The 18210-nt window shown below is 37.6% G+C and overlaps 2 protein-coding genes across 8 annotated transcripts in view; one reads left to right on the top strand and one right to left on the bottom strand.

The window, feature by feature from the left end:
- The window catches only part of mitfb (melanocyte inducing transcription factor b), a 28976-nt gene extending 17052 nt beyond the window's left edge, over positions 1-11924 (top strand). For 4 of the 7 annotated variants that reach the window (XM_084916640.1, XM_084916636.1, XM_084916634.1 and 1 more), the window contains exons 3-10: positions 4502-4717; positions 4820-4915; positions 5173-5290; positions 5602-5694; positions 5791-5847; positions 5998-6073; positions 7003-7150; positions 7696-11924. In XM_084916640.1, the coding sequence (XP_084772766.1) occupies positions 4502-4717; positions 4820-4915; positions 5173-5290; positions 5602-5694; positions 5791-5847; positions 5998-6073; positions 7003-7150; positions 7696-8088 (1197 nt within the window). In that variant the 3' untranslated portion in view covers positions 8089-11924. The remainder of the gene's footprint in view (positions 1-4501; positions 4718-4819; positions 4916-5172; positions 5291-5601; positions 5695-5790; positions 5848-5997; positions 6074-7002; positions 7151-7695) is intronic. The other 3 variants (XM_084916638.1, XM_084916637.1, XM_084916641.1) reach the window with 2 other exon arrangements.
- Positions 11925-12025: 101 nt separating this feature from the next.
- Positions 12026-17487, bottom strand: LOC146364653 (uncharacterized). Its single transcript, XM_084916642.1, has 5 exons — positions 17336-17487; positions 15307-15937; positions 13949-14182; positions 13351-13603; positions 12026-13232 (listed from the first exon to the last, which is right to left on the bottom strand). The coding sequence occupies exons 1-5, from the start codon at positions 17461-17463 to the stop codon at positions 13144-13146; spliced, it is 1335 nt and encodes a 444-aa protein (XP_084772768.1). The 5' UTR covers positions 17464-17487; the 3' UTR covers positions 12026-13143.
- Between the last annotated feature and the right edge of the window lie 723 nt (positions 17488-18210).

Genomic DNA, 18210 nt, shown 5'->3' with positions numbered 1-18210 from the left:
GTTGGCGAATAAGAAGCACTGACACTGTGAGTTTTCTGTCTAAACATCATCACTGACAAACAGTGTTCATAAAAAGTTTCCCATGCAAGTTTTCTAAAGGATTAGTTTTTCAACTTAAACTTAAAAGCTGTGTCTGCACGTGGACACGAGGCCGAGAAGCCTGGAAAGGCCAAAAATACCCATGTACGTGTGATTTGTTATACACACACACAAGACGTGTCTTTGTGTGTATAACAAACAGTCTTTCTGTACGTTTATGCTTACAGCAGTGGCTTACAAGCTGGAGGTCTGGACCTCCCCAGAGGGCCAAAAGATAAATGTGAGAGGCTAAACGCTACAGGCTGGGAAAGAAAAGCTGTGGAGGAGAAAACATGTCTCATCATTGTATCTATGCTGAAAGGACTGGGCAAGTCATCTCAAACTGTAACGGAAATATTACAAAAATGAAAAACAGGGAATGAAAAAGAGAGTTTCAAGTATTAGAAATATTACTGTATATTAGCATATTTCTGTCCAATACAGCATCATCTGCCTGAAGACACAGAGGCAGCATGTTATAGCATGTTTTTAAGAGTGGGATTTAATGCCAGATACCTTTACAAATTATCAAAAGGCATGATTTTAGCCTCAAACTAGTCACATGAATCAGAAAGCAAGCAAAACAGTTGCCATGATTTTAAAAAGTAGTGCTTTATTTTTTAAGCTGTAAATTTTACATTCAGTGACTCTGTCCAGCATTTCTGATTTCTCCTTTACTCAAAACATACAACTTTAAAAAAGAAGCAAAGACATCTCACTTTGTTCTCAGCACTTCCAAGTGTTGCAAAAAAACAACTGATAAGACTAAATAGACGATGAAGAACCTGCCTGGTTAACAAAAACAAGAAAAAAAATGTATTCAGAGGGTTTTATTTAATTGTTTTGGGAAACATTAAAATAATTGTGCCACTAGGATTGTTTAAATACAAATTGATACAGTAAGCAGTATACAGTGTGGAGTTTCAGTTCCATTCTTGATGTTTGGGGTTGATTATCAGCAAAATTTGCAATACTTGAGAACTGAATCTGACCTGAACTCGATTCTGAGATTAAGAAATAACTAAGATGTGAGACTTTTCAGAAAAATCACTCACTGTCTATGTAATTACTACTTGAAAGAATTCTTCATTGTGCTTAAACATGTATTAGTAGAGGCTCCATAATGTAGGGTTAAAGCATTTGCCTACAAAGCAGAAGATCACACGTTTAGGACTAGGAGAAGACATAAATCCCTGGGAGGAAGGGCATCTGGAAGGACATCAAAATCTGTGCCAAATCAAATATGTGGATCCATCCACTGTGGCAACCCCCTGCAAATAAGTGAGCAGCTGAAAGAAGTTGAGATAAGAGTTCATATGAATAAATAAGACACTAATTAACAAACATTTGCAACGCCACTGGTTGTGCTGTGGCATATGCTGTGGCATATGCTGTGGATTAGACAGGTTTTCCTACATACTGATTTGTTTTTTGAAATAGAGTGTTAACAGTAGTTTTAAAGCAAAATTATTAATAAATAAATAAATAAATCAAGTTGATATGTATTCAGAACACATTTCTCTTTTTCAAAACTTTATGGGGCCTTATTAAAATGTAGGACAACAAAGGTTGTTGTTTCAGCATTGAAGTGAAAAAATTAAGAGCCTGTTTTAAAAAATGCGACTGACTTAAATCAGCCTGTGTCTTTGATAAATACCATAGATAACAAGAATTCACTGTTTGCTTACACATTATCTATGCGTGCATTGCAAATAATTGTGTTGCTCATTAATAGCTCTTGATTAGGTTCAGTCCATTATCAGGATCGGAGCCTCTGCAGTTTTAAAATGTAATCATTTCATCATATATATAAGTAAGTGGCATAAAATCCAATTATGGATCAAATTTGATACATTTTCAGGTGACGTCATTTGCATAACAATACACCAACGGTGAAGGCAGTGTAAAGAATAAAGAATGTTGTTAGTGACCATCACTAATGAGCCTCGTTCTTTTGCCCAGAGTGTGATGTCGTTCTTGTTAATGAGTCATTGACTGACTGTAAATGTGCCCCCCTCTGTGGTGTCAGCTTTACAACCTTGTGAGGACAATTTACAGCCCACGGTGATCTGAGTCTTAGCTGCAGGATATACAAAGTGTGACTAGATAATGTGACTCAGCTCTTGTAAGTAAAACTAGCTATAGTGTCAATTTTTAATAGCCAGTTGTAGAGGATGTTAATGTGGCTCACATGAGTATCCCCTGAAGAACAATGGTACATGAACATGGAAAAGAGGCTCTGAAAGAGCTTCTGTTCTGGAAAGAAGAATTTGACAGTCACAGAGAGACAGTGAGATTGATAACCTCACCTGACCTAATGGTTATACTCGGCTTTATTTACATACACCTGTAAAAGTGATTTAAGTCAATCAAACTAACTAGTCTGCTTTATTTTACATTTCAGAGTTTATTGAATTAAAATGTGTAAATCTGCAAATACCGAGAGGCATTTCTGTTGATTTTCAGAACATACACAAAATATATACATCATATATGATCTCTATGACAGTGCTAGGTGAAAACTGAGAACATTTATATTAGATTACAATAATCTGCATTCAGTGAGTGCATAGTTAATAAGAATACTGGTTATGCATTATAAGGCCGATCACGGGAATGTCCATAGTGTACAGAAAATACCAATGATTGGAAATAATAATAATTGGAAATAATAAAATATACATGTGGAACATTGCAAACCTGCACACATGAATGACTATCACACTTTTATTTGGAATCAGTTTCAACACATGGGACTAAGTAATATCTATACTCTATAAGGCAGTCTCAACAACTAATTTTTATAACCTTTCGCTGTAACTCTTGAGTGCAGTGTGCAAACTTAGGAAGTTTTCGCATAGACAGAGGAAAATGCCAGGGGTAGCTTAGAGTTCATCTACAGCCCGTGGCCTCCTCAGGTCTGTTAATAAGCATAGAGTTTTAAAGTTTATGCACAACAAAATGCATCTTTTTTTTTTTTGGACTTATGATTCGCCTGTTCTTGTCAATTAAAAAGCTGAAGACAACTAAGGATGAAATAGACTTTATTCTTTGTGCTGTGTTAAACAGGGAGCACACGCCAAGCATCCACATGGGTTAACAAAGTGGATAGGGCAGAGTAAGCACCCCGGGCAAGATTCAGTAAAAGAGGTGCCCTTCCAAAACAAAGGCTCTAACTGTTTGCACCACATCCTGACATCAAGTGATACACCATAAAGTAATAAATACAGATTTTACATAAAACAACACACATTTAAAAAGGCTCATTGTATTTGACAGAGATTCCCTGACATGCATAACTAATGAAGTTTCTTGCCTTTTAAAAGATGAGCTGGTGTGTCTGTCCTCCTATTAGCAGCCTTAGTCGTCTGGTGCAACCAAGAAGGAAGCAGCTAGAGCACTCCTCAGTTTAGAGTTGTTTTTTTTGTTTGTTTGTTTGTTTGTTTGTTTTAAATCGGACATCTAAAACAGGAAATGATGCTTGAGATGCTTGGATATCAACCTTGTGAGGTATGTTTAAAAATGAATATAGATTCAAAGATAATGTGAGAGGTTAAATTGAAATTTCTCGTCTTAAACTGACACAAATGTGTCTTTGCCATTTATGATACTGCATTATGTATCTAAATTTAATCATAAACTACAGCGTCCACATTTTGCAATCCTGAAACTGATTCGTAATTGCATCAAACGTAAGCAAGCATAAGACGGGAAGGTTTAAATATAAACTTGGAAAGGCGAGGGGGATTGGAGCAGCTCTGCTCAATTTAAAATGTTACAGCCAGACAGACACTGCCTCTGAAGTTTGTTTATTTGCCTGCAGAAGCTTTTCTGGATCATTAATGCTGTGTGGGGATTAATGATCTACAGAAATCAAATTTATCCTTAAGCGGCGAGTGCAGAGATAGGAGCGTGTGCAATATTTGTTCCTTAAAATATGTGGACTGTTACTGAGGAGCTGCAGAAAGTAGTCGAGTTGAAGAAAAATATGTGGAAAATGTTTACTCCTGAGACTTTAAGATAACAACTCTTGACAGCGTCTCAAAAGAAAAATGCATAATGCATCGTAGGATTTGAAGTCTCTGTCAAGTTGATTTTAATATTATATTCTGTACTGTAAAATACAAAGAACAGACAAGACTTTGAGCTATATTTAGAGTTGTTTTTAATAAAAGACAACTTTGAAACAGCACTTATAAAAAGCAGCACTCATTTTGAAATGAGCTTCCATCTTTTGGTGCTATTTCATTGCTACTGTGACCAAGCTGCATATTTGCATAACTTCTCTTTCAGTAGTTGGAGCAGTTCTGTGGAGCCTCCTGCAACCATCAACACACCCATTAATCTATAGATCAGATATCCTACCTCTCACATACATATTCATTTTTCTTGGCATTTTCCTCACTCCTCTTTCCACTCATAGGTTCAGACTCACCTGGAGAACCCAACCAAGTACCACATCCAGCGGTCCCAGCAGCAGCAGGTGAAGAGGTACCTGGGAAAGCTTGGTTCTCAGGCGTTGAGCTTGCCCTGCCCCAACCAGTCCTCTGACCACGGGGGCATGCCGCCAGGGCCGGGCAACAGTGCCCCTAACAGCCCTATGGCCTTATTGACCCTCAACTCTAACTGCGAGAAAGAGGTGAGGTCCCCAATAGTTGTTTAGACCGTTTTTTTAATAAATGATGCTTGCACATTAATTGATCAGTAATGCTGGACTTATTTGTACTTTGTCTGGTTTTAGATGGACGATGTAATTGATGACATTATTAGTCTGGAGTCCAGTTACAGCGATGATATCCTCGGCCTAATGGACCCAGGACTTCAGATGGCAAACACGGTATGTATGCTCATGATTTATCCATACCAGCCAGTTTACAACATGACTGCATTTCATTTGATGTGTCTTGGGGTAAAACAGAAGCAAATTCCATGATGTCAGATTTCAACCTTGGTGTAATACTTTGGCCTTGTAATTTATCTCTTCTGTGCTGCGCTTCATATGTAACTGTCATTTGTTAACACAATAATATGCATAATATTACGTATTTTTCTCTCTGTTTTAAATCTCAATTCTTTTAATTCTCAATTCTCCAGATCCCTGTGCCTGCTAACCTGATGGACATGTATGGCAATCAGGGTATGCCCCAGCAAGGTCTGCCCATCAGTAACTCCTGCCCTGCCAACCTGCCAAACATCAAAAGGGAATACTCTGGTAAGCATGAAATAAAAGAAATAAAAATAAATAAAGTTCTTACAGATGTTTAACTTGTGCCATTTAACAATATCTGTTCAGCTTCTGTATCGCACAGGCAACAGTAATTCTGTAACAACATATGATAATGTAACGTTCTACTCTCCAGGCCTTTGCGCAGCTCATTATATAGCATTTTGTATCCAGTCCAGCTTTTGTAATCCTCCTCTGTGCGGCGATGTTGACTTTACATGATTATGTCTTCTATTGTCTTGTATTGCATTTCAATTCTGTACATTGTGATAATGAAAACAACATTATTACTCATGTAGTTTCACAATCCCCGGCCATCATGCATATGCTGGATAAGTCAGGATCCTGTGGCAAATTTGACACCTATCAAAGGCCTGAAGGGTTCCCTGTGGGTACGTCTGAGTATTTAGCTTTGAAATGTGGATGCTGCACATTTTGTATACGTGCTTTGTTGGGTTAGTCGATCAACCAAAATGCGTTTTGTTCAGAAGCAGAGGTAAGAGCCCTGGCAAAGGAGAGGCAGAAGAAGGACAACCACAATTTGAGTAAGTGAGAATATTTAAATGTGATTTTGGTTGTCACAGGGTTAATTATTAAACTACATTTTTAAGTACATTAGCAAATTCTTGTTAATATCTATATATTTATACTTATATTCCTAGTTATACTTTCCCCTTTCTGTTTTTGTTCTGCAGTTGAGAGAAGGCGACGGTTTAACATCAATGATCGAATTAAGGAGTTGGGAACTTTAATTCCAAAATCAAATGACCCGTAAGTTACTTAATATATTCTTACATTAACTCTTCTAAAAATACATGTAATGGCAACCACAAACATCCAGCCAGTCTAATGCAAGATTAATAACTCAGTGTTCAAGATTAGTGGAGAGATTTGCTGCTTATGAAACAGCAAACGGAAATGATTTGTGTTTTATTTGAATTTTTCTAGCTGGTCATTCAGTTATATGCAGTTTGTAGTTATAAAGATCTTTCGATTTAGGCAAATGTTGTAAATTTGTAAATGTAAAATGAGGCTTATAATGATTACACTGTCAAATTCAGCTTTTAACCATATTCTTCTCTCATCGCTGTGCCCTTTGACCTCGCCTGTGGGTCTAAAAAGATCCCAGTTGCTTTTGTTATGTCTGTTCAGCCCTGGTTGTTTTGATTAAGTCCAGCTGGTTCCTCCACCCACATGCACAAATTCAAGATTCTCACCAGCAGACCTGGTTTAAATGAGTACACATTTATGAAAAAGTATGAAAAAGCAGGCACACATTTTCTTTCTAGCATTGCCAATTTTTATTAGTTGCCTGTAAGGTGTAAGTACCACTTCCAAATTGACCTAACTTAACCTTAACTGTACAAATGAAATCCTCAGGAGGGATGTTTTCCCATAAAGTTGACTAAAGATCATTTTTTATTCCTGCAAAACATCTGCTGCAACATTCATGTTTTTTTCAGGGAGCTCAGGGTCATCCTTATGACTGCTTGTGACTCAGGCTACCTCTTGTGCATAAACGTCTTGTGTAGTAACAATTTCTGCAAAGAACTTTATGACCTCTGCAAAAGTTCTGCTCCTTTTTCCTCAATCTTATTCTCTCCTCTTTCTTAATTGTTAACTGAACAGGCGTACATTAGACTATCTACTGACATTTAAACGTTTGGATGTAAAAATAATGGTTCCTTTTTAAATATCAGAGATATGCGCTGGAACAAAGGTACTATCCTGAAGGCATCAGTGGACTACATCAGGAAGCTGCAGCGGGAACAGCAGAGGGCCAAGGAGCTGGAGAATCGTCAAAAGAAGCTTGAGCATGCCAACCGGCATCTGATGTTGAGAATACAGGTAAAAGCTTTGATGAAGACGAGAAAATTCAAAAAACTATATTATGTGTCATGTGTAGGGATTTCAAAGGGGAGGAGAAAAACGTTTATACTAATGTTGGAAGAAATGAATACACTTTTACGAGATATGCAAAGCTTAAGGGAAAACAAGGAAAGGCACAGATTCACACTGCAAAGTTGTTAAGATCGTCATTTTGTAACAAATTGATCATAAGATGAGAGGAGTCTGAATCTGTGTGATTCCACTCAACATTGAGCTCTTTGTAGTTAATTAGAGTTGCACATCGGTGTATTAGAGGAGGAAAAAGAAAACCTTCTGCAAGTTTTAAATGTTAAATGACTCAGTTACAGTCGTTGGATATTTAAAAACCTTCACTTGGCAGCTTTGCTAACTATCTCCCACTCTGCTTTTCAGCAAAGAAAAGGCAATACTTTAACATTCATCCTCAAACCTCAAACTAGAAGATTAGGAGTGCGATCAAAAAAGAAATGCTCACTAACCTAATGCCTAACCTGCACGTGTTTGTGTCGCTCTCTGGCTTACAGGAATTAGAGATGCAGGCGCGGGCTCACGGTCTGGCCATTGCATCTTCAGCGCTCTGCTCTGCTGAAATTGGGGTACGGACCATCAAGCAAGAGCCTGCTCTGGAGGACTGTCACCAGGACCTGTACACACTCCATCCCCATCACCAACAACACCCCGCCTGCACTCCTGAAACACCCAGCAACCTCGAGCTAAACGAAGGCCACTCTAACTTCTCCGAGGGCCACTACGGCGTTCACAGTAAGTCGGGCTCCAAACTCAGCGACATCCTCATGGAAGACACCTTATCACCGGTGAGGGGGGGCGACCCTCTGCTCTCATCCGTCTCCCCAGACACCTCAAAGGACAGCAGTCGCAAGAGCAGTGTAAGCATGGATGAGAATGAGGGTTGTTAGCACCCCCTACTGGAACACTCCTCACCTGCATTTTCAGCCCCTCCACCTACTGCTACAAGTCAGTGGCAAACACACTTTGAGCTGCTGGAAAGGCTTTCTTCTGTTTGTTGTCCTTTCTCTGTTTGTTTTACTTCTCCTCTCTCCCACCTGTGTTTACATGTATTGAATCTTTTTCCAAATTGTTTGTTTTCTCGTGTTATGTCTTTTCAAGCCCTTGACCCTGATTTCAAGGACTGATTTTTTTAAGTGTTTGCTTTAATCAATACTTTGATGACAATGAGTTACAAAAATAGAAGTTTTTATATTTAAAAAAAATCTGCATTTATCTTTGGATAGAGGCTAGATTATCCTTTTTTTCTATTGATTCCAAAGAATCTAGGGAAATTATAAATCATGGTCAGAAATGTAGATATTTTGTGGTGAGATAAGCACTGCTTTTTAAATCAATAGCAATAATAGAAGGAAAAAGATCTATTTATTACTATAGTGCTTTACACTCTGTGTGTCTTAGATTGAACTTGAATGTGCCAATGCCTTATTAAGATGTGTATACATCGTTGTCGTATTGCTATGCACGTGTTGGCTGTTAGAGTCTTTGTCAGTCTTCCAGTTGAAATTTCTTGCTTGACAAATATTAAATCATCTGTAGATTATATAAATACACACGCGTGTGTAAACAAGATGTTATGAATACATTCCCCTTAAAGCTAATTTATTACACGGAGCCATTATTAATAAATGAAAGCACATTTAAGAAATTAATAAATAAAAGCTAGAATCTCTCTTTTAAGATAATTACAATGAACTCATTACATGAGAATAATTTTAGTCTTTTATTCAGTGTTATACATTCACCACACACTCTTTAACTACCCAGTGCCAATTACAGACACAGTATGTTACCAGTACATTCCTCATTGCCAAAACTGCCAAAATACCCCCAAATTTGTCTCAAAACTAGTAGAATAAAAATAGGCTATAAATGGTCTGACAAGAAGCTGTTGTCACTTGATAGCTCTAGATTTCTTAATTATAGAAATCTTTATTTTTTTTTTTAATCTAATAGATGTTAGTCAATTATTGTAATGGTTTTTTTTTATCTTTAGTGATCAGACAGACATAACTGGTTAAACTTAGAGTATTCCAGCACAGACTCCATACTGTAATACTGCAGACCTGTTAATCTCAGATTTTTACAAATTTCCATTGATTTCCTAAATTATTCTTGTTGTTTTTTTTGATATACCACATCAGTGACATTTCACATTCAGGACATTTTTTTTCATGATGTGAACATTTATATTGCCAAGGAGTATAAGGAGACTGCTTTGGGATTTTGTATGAAATGCGTGACATTGTCAAAACACTGGAATGACTTCTGATAATTGAAACCTGGTTTGTTTGCCTGTCTTTCTTTTAAATCTGAGCACAAACGAACTATTTCAAATGCATACAGAATCTTGTGAAAAGCTGTGGATTCTTGGATGGTTGTTGTATATTTCCACAGTTTGTTTTGAACAGTTCTAGCATGTTCCATAGGTATACCTTTTTAATAACCACCTGCCATATACTACGAGCCCTGTTGCAGCACAGCCTCCATTTTGTCAAACTATGCAATGGTTAAAGTTGTGCCTGTAAAGCAGCATCATGTCTTCAAAGGGGTTTCTCTTTATGAATGAGTTTGAAACGGTGTCGAGGCAATTATCTTTTCATTTAAGTGCCTTAAACTTGTTTTGGTTTTTTTTACCCTGAAGATGGAAGAGAAGGAAAAAAAATGTTTTGTTGATGTTTATATTGGTGTGTGGAGCTTCGTAGAGCTACACTACAAGTCCCTCAAACAAAAGAACCACGAGTATTGTTATTATGGAACGCCAAAGTGTTCAACATTAAATAAGGAAGTAAATTAGGAAATAAGTCATTATAAATGCAGAGTAAAATATATAAGTAATTAATAATTATACCCTGACATAATATTTGAATTAGTGTTCTGTATTATTATCATTAATTACTTAGTATGTTGATTGACTTAGAAATCTACTGACTTCTTCAACCGTTGACTCCACTCCACTGAAGTTGGGTCATGGTAGCAGCAGTCTGAGCAGGGGATACCTGATGTCCTTTCCCCAGCAGAGCTTACCAATTTCTGCTTGGTATCACCAAGGTGTTTCGAGGCTTAATAAGATAAATAATCCCTGGTCTGCCCAAGGGTCTTCTCTCAAATGGGTGTACGCAGAAAACCTCCAAAGTGAAGCCCCCAGTAGATGTCCAATCCACCCCAACTGCTTCATCTCAACATCTCTGAGTTCCTTCCAGATATCCATGCTCATCATCCTGTCTCTAAGGCTGAGCTCAGCCAACCATACTTTTCTTGCAAATACAGATCTAATAAAGATCTGGTTGTTAACTACCAAAGTAATCTCTATAAGTGCAATTGGCGAGCCTTTCTTCAAGAGTGCCACCAGGTCCTTAGGTTGCTACTGCAACAGGCACCAATGACCTTTTGAGCAGAGCTAATGCCAGCCACCTTTGCAGTAGAGGCTTTGAATATGAACAAGAATGAGCTGCTGAGCCACTGATTCTTATAGTGGGGAACCTGGATGATCAGGGTAATATATACAGTGAATATATTCACACGATTTCTGTAAGGAAAATAATCAAAGATGGCTGTCCTGCTAACCTTCTAGAGTGTTTTTTTTTCGCTACCAAAAAAACATTGCCACTAATCCCAGTCCTGCATTTACCTGAAAGTGTCGTTGTGCAGTGCTACAGCTTCACAAAGCCAGTAATGATGCTGTAGACTAATAGTGTTATTATATTTGACTTATTTATATACCTATGATTAATATTCAAATACTATATATATTTATGTAGTACCGAACACTTTGGAACTCCATATTTTGTAGCTCTTCATTTTATTTTTTTCAAATGAAATTTTACACTGAAGGCAGTGTTTCTTAGGTTTCTAGGTGACAACTTTGAATGTAGGTCTCAGTAATAACTGCCAAATTGTGTGCCACATGAAGGCAATACATTTCTACAAAGACACAACCTGCAAAGCAAAGCCACCTTTCTTAGTGGTGTTTAACCTCTTTTGTTATAAGCAATATATGGATCGTTACCCAAAGGTTATATGTAAAATGCAAATAAGTACACGGTTAGAGTTCAGTCTTGTATGTGGAAAGAACATTGTAGAGAATATGACTCAAGATTTACTCAGTAGCAGCTCGGCTATCTTAGAGTGTTGCTATCCAATGAGGATGCTAACTATGAAATCCAAGTTCTTGAACAAGCTGAGAAGTGAACCTTGAGTTAATGTGTTGGTTTGTTTGGTTTTTTTGTCATTGATGAAGCTTCAGTGGACTGTAGATTGGTGACACAAGTCCAGGGACTGATTCGAAACAGTACAACACCCACATACCTGTAACATGGATCTGTGGCTAAACGTAGAACAGATAAATTAAATAACCCTAAAATGTGACTGTAAGAAAGGATATAAACATTACACTATGTGGTGGCAGTTACTTAAAGCTGTCACTTAACTCGTTTCTCATAATGACTCTCTGAGCTGTAAATTGTTATGGCATGTTATGGATAAACCACTAATGAAAAACTATGGTATGTTAGCTCAATTTAGGCCTTGTCTTCTAATTGTCATTCCTGTGGTTCATACAAACAAAGTTCTCTGCTGATGTTGCTACCGTTCTTATTGTTACAGTTTATAAGAGATGAATGTAGCAGTAGTTACTGTACCCACTGGTTTCAGATTAGTGAGCTCAAACTCGATGGTACTCAATGTGGAAACTATCTTGTGAGAAATATTAAAAGTTTTATTTGAATGTTGGTGGAGTTTGCCTTTATTTCCCTCTCAATACTAATTATACTTATTATAATTTCTTATAATATAATAAACTCACATAAACAAACATCTTTGGTTTGTGTTCAGTTTTACTCATTTACTTAATTTACAAAGATTCAGTCATTTAGAATGCTACACTTTCAATTAAAAGGGATAATGCAACACAGTAAGTTTAGTTAAACACATGTATCTTTTTTACAAGATAAAGTCCTCTTCTGTATATACAAAACTTATTGCATTGCTTTTGATATTTTCTTTTTTTATTATTCTGCCAACTGCTTTTTGTAGCTTTTGCATTATATTATGGTGTGTTGTAAACCATTAACTAAAGAGTTGAATGACCAGACGACCTGCTGAGTTCAAAATGAGCATCAGAATGGGGAAGAGAGGCAATTTAAGTGATTTTGAACATGGCATGGTTGTTGGTGGTAGAAGACATGGTCTGAGTATTTTAGAAAGTGATAATCTGCTGGAATTTTCCCACACAACCATGTCTGGGGTTTACAAAAAATGATCTGAAAAAGAGAAAATGACCAGTGAAAAGCAGTAAAATTGCCTTTTTGGCGCCAGAGGTCAGAGGAGAATAGCCAGACTGCTCTGAGCTGATAGGAAGGCAAAAGTAACCCAAATATAGCTTGTTACACCAGGTGCCACTGTTGTCAGCTAAAAAGCGGGAAACTGCAGCTACAATACAGACAGACTTACCAAAGTTACATAATAGAAAAATAGAAAAACATTCCCTGATCTAATCTTGTGTTTAGCCGTGACACTCGGGTGGTAGGGTCACAATTTGGTGTACAAAACATAAAAGCATGGATCCACCCTTCCTTGTATCAACAGTTCAGGCTGGTGTAATGATGTGGGGGATATTTTCTTGGCACACATTGGGTCTCTTAGTACCAACTGAGCATTGTTTAAATACTACAGTCTACCTAAGTATTGTTTCTGACCATGTCCATCCCTTTAGGATCTTTTGATGTCTGCCTCAAGTAAGATAACGCACCATGTGACCAAGCTTAAATCAGCTCAAACTGGTTTCTTGAACATGGCAATGAGTTCACTGTACTCAGTGGCCTCCACAATCACAAGATCTCAGTCCTGTAGCCCTCCTTTGGGGATGTGGTGGACATGCAATTGAGAAATCAGCAGCAGTTGTGTATCTATATCATGTCTATATTGTCCATATTGTCATGTAAAATTCATTTGTCTCCTGATGAAGAAAGCTCATCAGTCCATTTCTTGTGGGCTTGGCAAAGAATTCCATCACCAATCATACCATGAAAGATTTCTACAAAATAAGAAAAAAAAATAGACACTCTAATGAGCATGCGTTATGTAACAGAGAGAGTGTAACATGTAATGTCAATTGATTATTAAAAGAAAAATTTTACTATATATTATTTTACCTGCAGTTCCCAATCCTGTGGGAAGAGGCATCCTCAGAGAGCCAGCAGAGTGCTTCAGACGCTCCTTAAGGGATTTCTGCACCAGCTCCAGAGTGCAGTCCTGGTGCCACACAGGAAGCTCCAGACTCAGCATGCATTGGATAATACGATTCTTCTCATCTACTGTGAGAAGTCCCTTTTGGACGGCCACATATACCATGAAGGACATATCGATGTTGACTGCCTCTCCGTGAAGCAGTGCTGGCAATATTCTCTGTGCAAAATATGGAGGTTACACTTAATTGTGTGCAGATAATCTCCAAAAAGTAACTGCTAATAAAATAATATCTAAATACGTTTACTCTGTAACAATAATTCACATTTAAAGTGAACCTATTATGCTTTTCTTTTTCATCTCTTGGGTTGCTATATGCAAACCCTTAAATAAGGATTATTTTGAGCTGTGAGTTTTACAAAGATACTATAAAAGAGCCCAAGAGTAGAAGATATTGAGCTGGAAATTAACATAGTAGGTCCCCTTTAATGAGTGAATTCATACTCTCAAATATTGCTACAATATTGTTATAGAATATTGTTACAATAGAAAATACTACTTGACCATTTCTAACTCTGGGCTGATGAGGTGACCAAAATCCACCAGCCTGTCCAGATCATCCTCCCACATGTTAGGAGCCAGTTCCTCAAGCATGGTTTCTATAGCGATGCGGATGATGGCTGTGGCGCTGTCTTCCTGTTCAGGCCTGGTCTTGCAAACCTGCAGCTTGGTATGCAGCAGTTTCCTGCCCTCAGTCTCCATCGACTCAAACAGTCCCCGGTGCTTCATCAGAGCCATCTAAAGTGTATCAGTAGAATAACACTTAATAGCTGGCAATAAGTGAAAGAGAAGACACACACTCTATTCTAAACTTGAATATCTAATAATAAACAATCACATGCATTGCATTGTTGTACTGTGGGAAAATGAATTTCAAAGATTCCCTCCAGACATGTTTAATAGATATAAAAGTATTTAATATAAATACCAGATAAAACTTTCTTAAACAGTAAGCTGAAATCTTCTACATCACTGAAAGTATCAGAATGTGTGAACCTGTTCACATAATTTTCTTTCTTTTTTTTTTAATCCTTTAACTCAGTTTTAAAATAGGCATGAAGAAATCTTACCCCTGCGGAGCTGCACATACCATATCTGTCTGCACAGCATTGTGTGAGCTCCTTTGAGTGAAGGAACAACAAACAAAGCACATTTTTTTGTGTGGAGGGTGTCTTTAGTTTTTTCTTTTGCATGCTTCACAGCACACGGTGATAGACAGACACTAGAAACTATGAGGAGTTTCAGGTTTAAAAGGAGCTGGCTTTCAGTAGCATGGGCACTTAAAGTTGTATATCTTATTAGGGATATTTTAAAATGTAGCAGCTTAAATCTAGGTTTTTGTGAGTAAGTAAATGCAGTAAACACTTCTGTGGTTAAATTGTGGTTACAAGAGGGTTAGCTGCAATGAGCCAAATGTCAAAACATCCAACTATGACGCTTGAATCAGCTTTTATTCAAAATAATATCAAAACACAAAATCAGTGGGAAAAAATGAATTTAGCATTGTCTCTTAAGAACAAGCACCATTTTCATTTCCAATATTGACAACAAACTTGCAGCAATGGAAGTATCAGCTGTCTTATTGATACATTTCAGTGCTTTTTGGAATACTGTAGAAGTTGTACACAACTATTATCTTGTTTGCAAATAGTATGGATCTTGTTCTCGCCGGTTATTACTTCCTGCCCACAAAATATTAAAAGTCTGACACCAAAGAAGATCAACAACAATGGCTTGAACAATAAGATCATTCTACTGTGAGCTGCAAGAAAATTACATACATTTAGGAGTTAATGGGCTGATACATGCAAGACCATCAGGAAACTCATTCTCTTGATCAGTCATCATGCAGCGACGAGCACCTTTAACATCTCTGCCATCCCATTAGAGATCTGACGTGGTGGGAGAGTTTGGAAGAATGAGCAGTCTAAGAAGGCTGCCACTGGTGGGACATAACTTCCCAGCTTGTTTTTCCCGCCGGCAAAGTTGACTCCTGTTTTTGCCCCCACACTTGCGTCGATATAAGAAAGTAGAGTGGTCGGCACTCGAATATACGGGGTCCTTCGGCGATAGAGAGATGCCGCCAAGCCCACCACATCCAGACAAACTCCACCGCCGATGGCTACGATTGGCTCGGAGCGTCTGTCGATACCAAACTCATGAACTTCCTCCAGGATCTTGGTCACTAACTCCATACACTTGTTCTCTTCAGTGGTGGGCAGAGGGAGAATCTTATAAACGACCCCTCTGGCTTTAAAGTACTGAGAAACCTGGGAGCCATACAGCTTATTGACATTTTCATCAATGACAACAAATCGCTTCGGTGGTTTGCAGTTACTTAAGGTGTGTTTAAGTTCTTCTTCTCCTAAGTGACCCCAGAGCAGTGTGTCATTCGTGGGATCCAGTATGTTTTTGCACTGAATAACTCTGTAGGTGAACACAACAGGGCTGACCACTGTCCAGGAAACCCCATGTTCTGACTTGTTCTCATAGCTAGAGAGATAATTTCACAATAAAGTTAAAAAGAAAAAAGAAAAAGAAAAAGAAAAAGAAGGGAAAAACATTTAATTGTCTCCATTCAAAACACCTGCTAGAATACTAACCTATACCTTCCATTCAATACAAATTTACACTTCTACCTCACTTTATGTGGGTAAATACTGTTATTTACTTGACTTATTTTGTTTGAAAGCTGAAGTTACATTTTGTATAAAAGCTAATGTGTAACATTACATATTAACACAATAATAACCACCATTCTGCAAATGAATGCTTTTATTTTTAAATCATTTAAGTCAGAGGTTTTGACTTCTAATTGCCCTACGAAGCAGTATATTACTTGAAGTACTATCCCAGTGACATGTGGGAATAATGCACAAAGAAGTATCTCAACGTGCAACTACAACTGCAAAATATTTACATTTTACAAAGTGCCCCAACTCCTTTAGAATTGAGATTGTGCCACAAACAGCAGTGGATTTAAATAATGCAGGACTAAAAAGTCTTTGGAAAATAGCTTTGTAAATGTTTTATGATGAAGGAAATGCATGCAAGACCTAAATAGATTAGACCTCAAACATACACCCACTGATGAGTAAGACCCAATGTAAATGTGGCTTTTTTTATGAAAAAACTCCAAGTACATTTTGTTTTGCAAATGTTTTTGTCTGTGTTAACAAGAACCTTCAATGCAGCACTTTGACAAGTCAGTATTGTTACATTTACTCTTAAAAACAAACTCAATAAACAACTATCAAAGCTGCTTTTTCTAGAGCTGCTTTTGTTATTGCCTATAATAATTACTCTTTAACCTACGTCATTAGCGCTAAAATCTGGTTTGACCAGCTTTAACTGTAAGTGGTAACACAATCCAGCTACTCTTTCATTCTGACTAATAAGGTGCTGCATTCTGGTTGGTGTAATGAGGTGTTATAACATTGTTATAAATGAGACTCATCTACTTCAGTGTAGTCTGAATGGCAAAAGAAAAACAAAGAACTATTGCATGTGAAAACAGAAAAACCTCTTTAAAATTTTGAGCTTGTAGTTTTGAGAAAATATCATTTCTTGGCCTTAAAAGGTCTTCTTCCACCACTGCTGTACATATTTTACATGGGTGACTGTAGCTTAAAATAGAAAGGCATTTCACTGCTCCATGGAGAATGCTAATCAGCATATAGTCAAAGAGTATAAATAGTGAACATACAGCATGACCGATGAGCACGAATATCTTTTAAATTATTATTTGTTTTTAAAGATCTGAGATTTTTCAGCAAAGTTTTTTGGTTTGTAAAACAACCTGATTAAATGTATTTGCCAATTACGGTTGGCAACTTGCCTGCTTCTATTGCACGTCACTGAGATATCAATAATTTTCCATTCTATACTTACATTTTAGCATCTGATAACTTTCCCTCTGCGAGCTGGAACTGGTCACTTTGTCGAATCCATGTTCCCTTCACTTGAACAAGATTAAACTTAGTTTGTTGTGAACAACTGGAGTTGTTATTTGAAATCATGTTCCCAGAGTCCCAGGCTGCCAAGTGTCTTCAGCCTACTATGTCTTTATTCATGCTAATGGCATACAGGGCGTCAGTGTAGAGGACATTACTCAACATAGCGTAAACCCCCACCCTACACTCCTGCATGCTGGACTGAGTCTCATGTTGGCATTTGGTTACTCGACTGCGTGGGGTGAGCATGGGATCAACTGAGGGCTATTTTCTTATTTTATTAATCTAACCAACTCTATTTTGGGGTGAGAAAGCAGTTAACAACTTGATAAATGTGATGACTCTAAAGAATGTTTGTGTCCACAAGTCTGCAAGTCAGGAATTCAAGGCAAGAGAGATTTTTTTAGCATGCCTCTTACATTTACATACCCAGCTTTGTAAGTTCTCCTGTATCTTGGCAGGCACCACAGCAGTTACAGTCCATTTGTTTGAAACTGCCCCCCTCCTCTGGATGGCATGATATATTTGTGTATGGGAAAATCGTGGCTCAGACATGTACCTTTTACAGAATAATTACCTCGTGGAAATGACAATGGAGACAGGCAAACGTAAATGCTCTAAAGCAACCCGTTGGAGATAAAAAAGTAAAATACAACAAAGGAAATTCAAAGAAGGTATGTAAATTGCACGGTAGGAAATTACACCCTTTGAAAGTTGTTTCTACTGCATATCTCACCACAAACCATTGCCCCAATTACAATTTTAATAATTAACAACAGTTTCAAGCTGTTTAATTACAGCAACCATTCTTCC

The sequence above is a fragment of the Perissodus microlepis genome, chromosome 20, assembly GCF_051167445.1.
Source record: "Perissodus microlepis isolate ML-2025 ecotype Zambia chromosome 20, ASM5116744v1, whole genome shotgun sequence".
Lineage (NCBI taxonomy): Eukaryota > Metazoa > Chordata > Actinopteri > Cichliformes > Cichlidae > Perissodus > Perissodus microlepis.
This window is presented reverse-complemented; position numbering and strand designations above follow the sequence as displayed.